The sequence below is a fragment of the Belonocnema kinseyi genome, chromosome 2, assembly GCF_010883055.1.
Source record: "Belonocnema kinseyi isolate 2016_QV_RU_SX_M_011 chromosome 2, B_treatae_v1, whole genome shotgun sequence".
NCBI lineage: Eukaryota > Metazoa > Arthropoda > Insecta > Hymenoptera > Cynipidae > Belonocnema > Belonocnema kinseyi.
This window is the reverse complement of record NC_046658.1, coordinates 83,504,743-83,515,479: the sequence shown is the minus strand read 5'-3', so window position 1 is coordinate 83,515,479 and position 10,737 is coordinate 83,504,743. Positions and strand designations below refer to the sequence as shown.

Here is a 10,737-nt window from a genome sequence, read left to right as displayed (position 1 = left end):
TTGAAAATTAAAATTCGAAAATTTTTTCTACAGCCTCCAGGGGACTTCGTTTTCGCACGAAAAAATTTTATGTGCCCTTATTGCATCCGGACCCACAATTTTGTTACACAAATCTTTCCTCTGTTGAATATGTTTTTAAATAACTGATTTTTTTAAACACTTCTTGCGTAATTTTGTTACACAATTTGTCTTTTTTAAGTTAATGTTTTCTTAAATGTATTACCAAATAGACAATGAACAAGTTATAAAAGGGAGAACCAGGGGCTTTTGGGTGCTGTGTGAATCACTCTGTTGGCTGGTCTAGTTAGTATTTCGATAGCTCTCAATCAGCCAATCAGTATACAGACGTCTGGAGAAAATGGAATTATTTCTTTGATTAAACTCTAAGTTTTATTTCATTACCTTAATCCCATAATTTTGAATTTAGTTTAAAAAGTTCATTTTTAATTATGAAAAACAAATTGTCAACCAAAGAAATAAATTGACAACCAAAAAGATGAATTCGTCACCAAGATGATTAAATATTAAATATTCTGACCGAAGAAATCAATTGTAAAACATAATGATAAAACTAATGATGAGTTAAATTTTCAGTTAAAAAATCTAATTCACAAAAAAAGAAAAGAATTTTGAACAAAATAGTAAAATTATGATGAATCTTCAATAATAAGAAAATTAATTTTGAACATAGTTGAATTTTCGACCAAAAAGATGAATTATTGTCAGCAATAAATATTAATATTTTACGAAGAAAGACGTATTTTCAACAAGATGCGTGAATTTTGAACAAAATAGTTCAATTTTCAGCTAAAGAAGATAAATGTTCAACCAAACATGCAGTAGTTAAATTTTCAGTTTAAAAAATTAATTCTAAAGAAAAAACAAGAATTTTCAACCAAAAAGTTCAATTTTGATAATTCTTCAACAATAAAAAATGAATTTTGAACTGAATAATTGAATTTTCGACCAAAAAGATGAATTTTCAACAAAATAGTTAAGTTTTTAACAACACAATTTTCAACAAAACTATGAAATTTTATCAAAAACACATAGATTTTTAAGGAAAAGTGTAATAGTTGAATTTTCAACAAACAACACTGAAAGTGGAACTATATTTAATTTAAAACTTTGAACTAAAATTAATACTTACCTTTTTTTATTCAGAATTGTTTAATTCGAACGCTTAATAATTTACACGTATGATATAGAAGCTTTTTTGACATTTTCAATTAAACACTATTGAATTAAATGGCGTTAAGCTGCCACAAATTTTAAACTTATATGAATATTTTGAAAATGTAAATCGACCCTGTTATTTTTAGCGGTCTAAAAATCATAAATGTTCACATTTGTATAATTTCAAACTATTTTAAGTCAGAAACATTAAAAATTGAAAGATCATTGTTCTTGTTTGAAACTCGAACCTTTCTAAATTAGAAGTTAAATTATTTGAACATTAAGTTCATTAAAATTAAGAATTTTTCAAATGTTCTTTATACATAAAAACGCAACACTTACATATTCATCAGATTGTTCTTAAATTTAAATAGAACGTCTAAAGTCTAAATTTAGTCTTTCTATTTTAAACGATTCACTTTTAAATTGTTTATTTTTAATAGCCAATTTATAATTGCTGATTTCAAATGAACAACAAAATATTGCTAAATATTACAACTTTTTTTTTTAATTAGAAAATTGCAAATTAAATGGGTCAAAAATGGAATATTTTAGACAAAATATTACTTAAAGGCACTTTCTATGGCTACGGAAATTTCCGTAAAGTTTGCCCTCTATAGGTGAAAACGGGGTTAAAGTTACGGAAAATTCCGTAATCATAGACATTGCGATATTTTAATAGGATTTGAAATTTAATAAAAGGATTTATAATGGATCTTTTACCTTGAAGTTATTTTAACATTAAAAATAGCTTCAAAAGTTTCAATCGTACGTTTACATTTTCTTAATTACTAAGTATTTTCGAAACGAAACAATTGTTTAATTTTTATCGTTAAAATCTGTAACAATTTTTTTTTGAACAGCTTCCGAATCGCCTTGTAAAATCCATTACTTTTTAATTTTTAATACTTGAACTACTATTCAATTTTGGTAATCATGAAGAAATGAATTTCCAACTAAAATAACAAATCTTTAACAATAAGCAAAAAATTAATTTTCAACAAAGAAGATTAATTTTTTATGTAAAAGACGAATTTTCAAAAAAATACATGAATTTTAAACTAAAAATACATCAATTTCTAACCAAGAACGGAGTAGTTAAATATTCACTTTAAAAAATTAATTTCCAATAAAAAAGTAGTTTCAACAAAATAGATCAATTTTCAATCAAAGAAATGAATTGTCAGTTGAATTTTCAAACCGAAAAATATGAATTTTCAACATATTCCACTAAATATTTGAATTTTCAACTCAAAAAGACGAATTTTCAACAAAACAGTTGATTTTCCAATCAAAAATTTCCAACTATAATGATGACTCCTCAATAAAAAATCATTTTTAACCAAACAGTTGAATTTTAAGTATAAAGATTAATTTTCTACCGACATAAAAATTTGTAAAAAAAAATGAATTTTTGAACAAAAAAATAGTAACTTTCCAAAAAAAATAGAAAAGTTATATTTTCAGTAAAAAAAAAAATTCTGGCCTAAAAAAAATAGTTTGTTAAAAAAAAGTTAAATATACAACAAAAAGAAGGTTTTTGGATTAAAATGATGAAACATAAACAAACTAAAAATTAATTTTTAATAAAGTAGTTCCACATTAACTAAGTAGTTGAAAATCCTCGATCAAAAAAGAATATTTTTTAAATCATTTTTAGCATAAAAATGGAAATTTCGACAAAAAAATTGAATTTTCAAACAGAAAAATATGGATTTTCAACTTATTCCACTAAATATTTGAATTTTCAACTCAAAAAGACAAATTTTTAACAAACCAGTAGATTTTCCAATCAAAATTTTCAACTATTACAATGAATCCTTCATAAAAAATTATTTTTAACCAAACAGTTGAATTTTCAACCAAAAAGAAGAATTTTTAAGTATAAAGATTAATTTTCTACCGACATAAAATTTTTTAACAAGATACATGAATTTTTGAACCAAAGAATATACATTTTCAAAAAAAAATAGAAATTGTTATATTTTCAGTAAAAAAAATGGAAATTTCGACAAAACAGTTGAATTTTCAAACCGAAAAATATGAATTTTCAACGTATTCCACCAAATATTTGAATTTTCAACCCAAAAAGACGAATTTTCGACAAAACAGTGGATTTTTCAATTAAAAAGATGGACTTTTTTGCTTTTATCAAGCCTGCTGAATTCTGCTAAAAAATTATGTTTGTTCTTCAACTTTAAATTATACAAATGTATTTTTCGAGATCAATATTTTAATGCAAATAATTGAGTCATTAGTACAATTTGAAAATTATTTTAAACACTTTTCAGAATTTTCAATTCTTTAAGGCTATTAGATGTTTTCCTTTCTTTTTAAATGTTAGCAAAATTCCACAAATGTCAAGTTTTTGAATTTGAAATGATGAACAAAATTTAGACGCAAACAATAAAAATCGCAAATATTCGTTTTCAGGCATGTAAAATCAGGACATAGCACAAAAAATCGAAAAATCTGGACACCGATAAAAAATCAGGACGTCTGGTCACCCTAATGAGGATACTTTCGGAAGTTGAAATTAAAACATACCGTGAAAAGGAACCTTTCAACAAAGCTCCAGCGTGCAACAGCTCAATCGTCTCCTCGACAGCAATGTTTCCCCAGTGGGAAAGTTCAATGACTCTCTCCAACCTCGTGACAGTCAGGAACTTGTTATTATTTTCAAAGTGTACAATCAGCTCCTCGGAAGAAAAAGATTGTTTCTTTTCAAAAGGTCCATAAGTAATTGAGGAATCACTCTGGCTGACCGGTTTGATTTTGGAGTAATTTTCAACGTTCCTGGATGGTAAAACGACCGTCGTGGACTGCTTGGTCACAGAATAGGGAGAATAAAGGTATACATTTCCAGTATATTTTACAAGCTGCTTCTCCTTCTGCCTGATTTGCTTAGGATGAGGAATCAGTTCATGAGTGGAAACACTCTCGACGTCGACGTTGACAGATCTACCAGGTTGAACCAGATCCTTCAGTTCAATGGAGAAGAAAATTTTGTCGGGATGTTCCTTGACTTTGACCTGGGTAACTTTCAAATCGGCGCGACCTGGTTCCCGTAGACGAGCCGCCAAGGAGCTCACGTGTTCCTTTTGTTTCGGATCAAACGCGTAGAGGAAGTTTTTCACAGGACTTTTTCCGCCATTCTCGATAATAAGTTTTGCCGTTATCTTGGTGACTTGGGACTGCAAATCAATGCTTCTCTCGACATTTTTGATGACTAGGTTGGAATCCACCACTTGCGAGTTCGTCAGGGACAAAGTTTGAGATAAAATGAGAACTATGATAATTAAAGTTAACCTAGGCACCACCCTCGAAATCATATTTACTATTTTATAGTGAATTCATAGGTTTTTAACTAAGAAAAAGCGATTTTTATCGACCGGCACTGACACCGAACACTAAGCATGGACGTGGCGGCTGTGTGGCGGCTGGCAGCAATGCACACACAGATGACATGACAGACGTGGCCACTGATTACTGGGCTTTAGGCGAGTTTACAATATTTATAATTCCGCACTTTTAGCTATTAATAATTGATTTTATAATTAATTACTATTTTTCTACAAGCTTTAACGTTCCTTTTAAGTCACGAAATGCAATTTTTCAGGTTAAATATAAATTTTAAAGATGCGAATGATTCCTAACCTTAAATGTGAAACATATCACTAGTTTTATTGTTCTTCATGGTTAGAAAAGTCTACTATTCAATGTGAGCATTGAATTGAATACATTGCAAACAGCGAAATTTTAACAATAAAGAATAATGACTAAAGATACTTATTTACTGTCTTATTGTGATAAAACTTTTTTTTTTAATAAGTTAATTTGAATTTAGTGGCCAAAATTACACCGGCTCCAGTAGCGCCAAAAACGGATATTTGAATCTGCTACACTTCCGTTCGCAACTTCGCACATTGCGAAACAACATTGTACATGCAAGAGGCAAGAGCACGTGTTTGTGTTGGTGTCCTCCGCCATTGTATGTCATCATGTGCGGTCAAGTGCTTGGATTTTTTAAAATGAATATTGTTTAATAATTGTTCAGCTGTTAGCCAGGAAAAAAGACAACCGCATTGTTGTACGTCTTTAATTTTAATAGGATACTATTTTGGACGTGCCATGTTAAACGCATAGAATAATTCTTTTCTAAAAATGCAACCCTAACCTGTAAGTACATGTAATCTATAACGTTTGTAATATAAAGTACGACAAAAAAGTATGATTTGTATATAAAATTATGAAAAATGTGCTTTGACAATAATTTGTTTTTAATCTCTAATGCTTCTCTCACATTAGTGTATCGGTATATTCTCATATTTTTATGTACTACCAGTTTTTTTATATGTGTGAAATTGTACGAGGGTTTCGCGAGTATAACGTTATTGCTATAAATCTTTCCTATTGTTTATTTCTTGCTCAAAAACGGATTGTTTTCCTCAAATAATTTTTTTTTATTAGAGCTTTCAATTAAAGTTTAAAAATAGTAACATTTTTAAAAATAAAAGGTATTGACAACTTTCTCCATATTCTGTTTTGTACATAATTTGTGAAGGATAGTAATTAGGTTTAGTTGCACCTAATATCTTTAGTTTGTTAATGAATCATTTATTAATTATTTTATTCATGTTATTTTCTTATTACCCAGCACAAACAAATTTTTGTTTCTAGTTTTAACAGAGAAAAACTGTTTTAATAAATTAAAATTTTCGTTTAATTTGAGAATACTGTGTACAATTTTAAAATCTTTAATTTGAAATTTTGAAAAACTGGGAAAATAGTTTAAACATGGGGAAACTGATTTTTTTTCTTAATTTTGAATAAGTATGTTCAAAATATGATAACAACTTTCTCAAAATGGTCAAAATTTTAATAAAAATTAGAACTAGTGCATACTTGGAAAAGATAGGAATTAGTTTTAATTCTATGTAATATTTGTTATTTTTTTTTCTTAAACTTGAATATGTATGTGTATGAAAAAGGTAATTTCTCGAGACTATCAAAATTTAAATAAAAATTAAAACTTGTAGATGTTTGTAAATGATACGAACCAATTATATTTGTAGATAATATTTTTATTTTCTTAATAATTCTTTTATTCATTATTTCGTGAATTTTTTTTTAATACATGATTATTTTTGCATTTTATAATTTTATATTAGAAAATGTGGTTTTGTACATTTGTAGAGAATACGAACAATTTTGAATTGTAATTAATATTTTCATGTTGGTGTTATTTTTTGTGCTTAATTTTTTTATAATCAATACATTCAAAATTTCGTTTAAAAGTTGAGAACATTGTGAACATGTTTAATATCTTAAATTTTGAAATTTGAAACACTGGGGAAATATTTTAAGCACCGGAAAATTGATTTTTTCCTGAAAGTTCAATGAGTTTGTGTGCAAAAGATGATAAAGTTTTAATAAAAATTAGAACTTGTACCTATTTGAGAAGGATAGATATTAGTTTAAATTCTATCTAAAATTTGTTTTAGGAATATTGTTTACATTTTTTAAATCTTAAATTTGAAAAAATGGTATTGTACACTTGTAGAGGATGCGAATCATTTTAAATTGTGTTCCATTTTTTGTTGCTGTACTTTTTGTGAGCGTATTTTTGTTTATAATCAATAAATATAAAATTTTGTATAAAAGTTGAGAACATTTTAAAAATATTAAATTTGAAAGACTGGGGAAATATTTTAAACACCGGAAGTTAATTGTTTTTTGAAAGTTAAATGATTTTGCGAGCGAAAGATTATGACAATTTTCCCAAAGTGCTCAACATTTAAATAAAAGTTAGAACTTGTTTTGTGAAAATTTGTAAATAATAGGAATTATTTCTAATTTTTGTATTTTTTAAATAATTAATCTAATTATTATTTGGGTAAAATCGCCCGATTGTTTTTGCCTATAGTTAATAAATTCCAAATTTCGTTTAAAAGTTGAGAATATTGTTTACATTAAAAAAATCTTGTATTGTACATATTTGTAGAAGATACTAATTAGTTATATATATTTAATATTTTTATTTTGGTATTATTTTTTGTGAATAATTTTGTTTCTGGTTAATAAATTCCAAATTGACTTTGAGAGTTTAAAATATTGTGTAAATTTTCAAAATCTTCCATTTGAAAATTTTAAAGACTGAAAATATTAGGAAAAAATAACACAATTTAAAAGATAACATTTTCAAACTGCTAAAAATGCAAATAAAAATTAGAACTTTTATTGTATATATTAGTAAAGGACACGAATCAGGTTTTTTGCACCTAATATTTTAATTTGGAGAATAATTTGTTTATTCATTGTTTGGTTAAAATTTTTTTTATATACACGATTGTTTTGGTTTGAGGCTAATAAATTCGAAATTTCATTTAAAAGCTGAAAATATTGTGTACATTTTTTTAAATCATAAGTGAGAAAATTTGAAATACAGAAAATATTTTAAAGACCAAAAAGTTAATTTTTTTCTAAAACTTCAATGAAGTTGTGTTTGAAATTATAGTTGGAACTTATTTTCCAGGTGAGGCGACTTAGGGAGAAAAGCTTTACAGTTAGCAATACTGTATTTTAAAGAATCGCATTAACTAATCAGCTAAAATACAAAATGTTGCGTTTACAAAGTATCGTTAACGCAAGCGACTCGCTCTGTTTTTCGTAAGTATTAGACAGTATACTTTTTTAAAAGAAAAAATAATATTGTTTGTTTTACATCTAAAATATTATTCTATTCACAATTAAAATATGCTACTATAAGTTTTATATTTTTTAACTTACAAAATTATTAATTATAATTAATATCTTAATATGACTTTTTAAAACTCTAATGTAAAATCTTATTAATTTATTTTTATGATTAAAATTAAATTTGTTGTTACCGTGCAATACTATAGCTATAATAGCATATATTTATACAATATTGAGGCACTAGGACAAATTATTTTAAAGTAAATAATCTGCAATTTAAACAAAAACACTGTATTGCAACAAAAATATAACTTTATCTGTATCACGATTTAATTATCAATGATAGTATTTTTTTTTTATGTATCATTGGGTGAAAATGAAAAAGTTGACAATATGATGTCCCTGGAATATTATACACTTGTAGTTAGAGGAATAATTGTCTAAATGGCAGGATTTTATTAAGCGTATTTTCTCAAATTATTACCTATGTATCCATTATTTTTACTTTACTCCGTATAAAAAGAAATTCGATTATATATGAGTAAAAGTCACCCGATAGCGTTATATATTTTAAGAGATAGCATAAGATATAATTGTTGAATACACCTATTTTGCAGAATTAATCGCAGAATTAAAACATCAGGAATATGGAATTTCGTTTAATTAAAAATGATTTTAATTTAATTAAACATTATATTTTATTTTTATTATAGTGTAAATAAATTCCATATTTAAACTTCTTGAGATCTAAAATTGCTATTTTGTCTCACAATATATCATCAATGGTTTATGTCAATAGATTATCATTAAATATAAAAAATTATAATTATAAGATAAGAGAGTACGTCCTTATCTCGCAAATAGTTATTTTTATTTTGATTGCAATTAATATTAATAGAAAAAAAATGTTTTATATTGATTACAAATAACGTAAACCGACCATTACTGTGACAGTTACGAAAAGCTAACCTTTATAAACACAATTTTAAAATGGTGAATTATAATTTTTTGTACAAAAATCGTTATAATAAGTGACTCATACATTATTTGATCGATTAAAACAGAAAATACTTGATTAATTTTATAGTTAATTAATATAAATTGATTTTTTTTAACTAGTCATATCGCCCATTAGTGGGACAAGAATTTTGGGCTGTATACTTAAGCGAGACACAAAATGAGCCAAAATAAAATGGTACAAATAACTTACAATTATAGCATAAATTAAAAGGCAAAAATGGATTGTTATAAATCATAAGGAATTTATTTGCCCTTTTTAAAAATAAAATTCATATCAACATGTTAACATTTTTCTAAACAAAACAACAAGATATTATTAAATTAAATTAATTAATATAAAAATATTGCTTGTAAGCTCAACGTCAACTCCTTAGGTAAGTAATTTAATAGTAACTCATAAATTTAATTTTTAATCAAATTAGTAAGTATTCATTAACATTTAATGTTGTCGATTAATATTAAATATGATAAATATTATTAAAATTAATATTATCGATTTACTTACAAATTTATCTGTTTGATTATAAATTTTTATATAGAATTCATTTTAATGAAAATTAGTACATAAATTGAAAAAAGTATTCAAACAATTTAAATTATTTTTTGGTTACAAATTTTATTATTTGGTTAAAACTTTCATTGAATGAAACATCTTTTTGATTAATATCTGAACTATTACACCATTAAGCCATTTCCCTTTCGGGGTAGGCGTGACTCACTCGACAGGGGAAAGGAGTAGTGTGTGGAAGGAATAGAGATTTTTCAGATTGATCCAGAATTCTCGTGCTATTTAAGTAAATAACACGTTCGTTCCGCAACACTGCTCCGACCCAGGTTGCTGATCAATCTCTCTAGCAATCATCCCAAGCGAAGAACCTCACGAAGTCGTTATGTAAGGTTCCCCACTTGGGTCCATTAGTGGCCAAGGTCTTTTGTTTCAGGCGTCATTCACTCTACTGACACTCTTTTTATTAACTATTTGCCGCCATACTTTCCTGTCCTGGCATACTTCTCTAGCTTCTTTTATGTCCATGCAGGCTCTCGTGTTTCTGTGACTTCTTATGTCTCTTCTAACTAGGGTCTCATTCACAAATTCTAATCATTCTTTCCGCGGTCTACCTCTGGGCACGTTGCCATTTACTTTACCTTGATACACTTCTTTCGTTAGTCGTTCATTTGGCATTCTCTCAACATGTCCGAACCATCTTTACCGATTTCTTTCCCATGTGTCTACTAGCGTCTCTTCAGCACCACATTCTTTTAGAATTATCTCGTTACTTACTTTGTCCATTAGGGTTTTCCCGCTCATTATGCGCATGAATCTCATGTCAATTGCGTTAATTTTACTCTTATCTTTTTTTTGATAAGTCCATGTCTCGCTACCGTTTAGTACAGTCGGTACAAATATAGAATTATGTATTGCCATTTTAGCTTTATTTGATATATTTTTACTTCAGATGAGGGGACCTGCTCTACCAATAACCTTCTTACCTTCATTTATTCGTCTATCTAATTCCTCATCTATCTTCCCGTCCCTGGTAAATAAGCTACCAAGGTATACGAGCTTATCAACTTGTTCAATTCTCTCATCATTTAATAAAATATTGCATAGTGTTTTCTCACTCTTTCCTTCGAACACCATAGTTTTTGTTTTATTTGCGTTAATTTTGAGGCCCATGCTCTTCATGCTTGCATCTAGTTTATTCAACATTTTTTGTAGGTCTTCGATATACTCTGCCATAACAACCTTATCATCTGCGAACGCTAACCCTCGTACCCTTACTGTTTCGAGATGCACACCCTCTTCGTCGAAGAGAGCCATTCTTAAACACTTGTCCATAA

The 10,737-nt window shown here is 27.3% G+C and overlaps 2 protein-coding genes across 2 annotated transcripts in view; one reads left to right on the top strand and one right to left on the bottom strand.

Moving 5' to 3' along the window:
- Window positions 1–4,635, bottom strand: part of LOC117168431 (dolichyl-diphosphooligosaccharide--protein glycosyltransferase subunit 1) — a 12,978-nt gene extending 8,343 nt beyond the window's left edge. The window contains exon 1 of the mRNA XM_033354076.1: window positions 3,724–4,635. Coding sequence (XP_033209967.1) covers window positions 3,724–4,508 — 785 coding nt within the window. The 5' untranslated portion in view covers window positions 4,509–4,635. The remainder of the gene's footprint in view (window positions 1–3,723) is intronic.
- Window positions 4,636–5,050: 415 nt separating this feature from the next.
- Window positions 5,051–10,737, top strand: part of LOC117168430 (ATP-dependent RNA helicase DHX30-like) — a 32,922-nt gene continuing 27,235 nt past the window's right edge. The window contains exons 1-2 of the mRNA XM_033354075.1: window positions 5,051–5,355; window positions 7,712–7,845. Coding sequence (XP_033209966.1) covers window positions 7,796–7,845 — 50 coding nt within the window. The 5' untranslated portion in view covers window positions 5,051–5,355; window positions 7,712–7,795. The remainder of the gene's footprint in view (window positions 5,356–7,711; window positions 7,846–10,737) is intronic.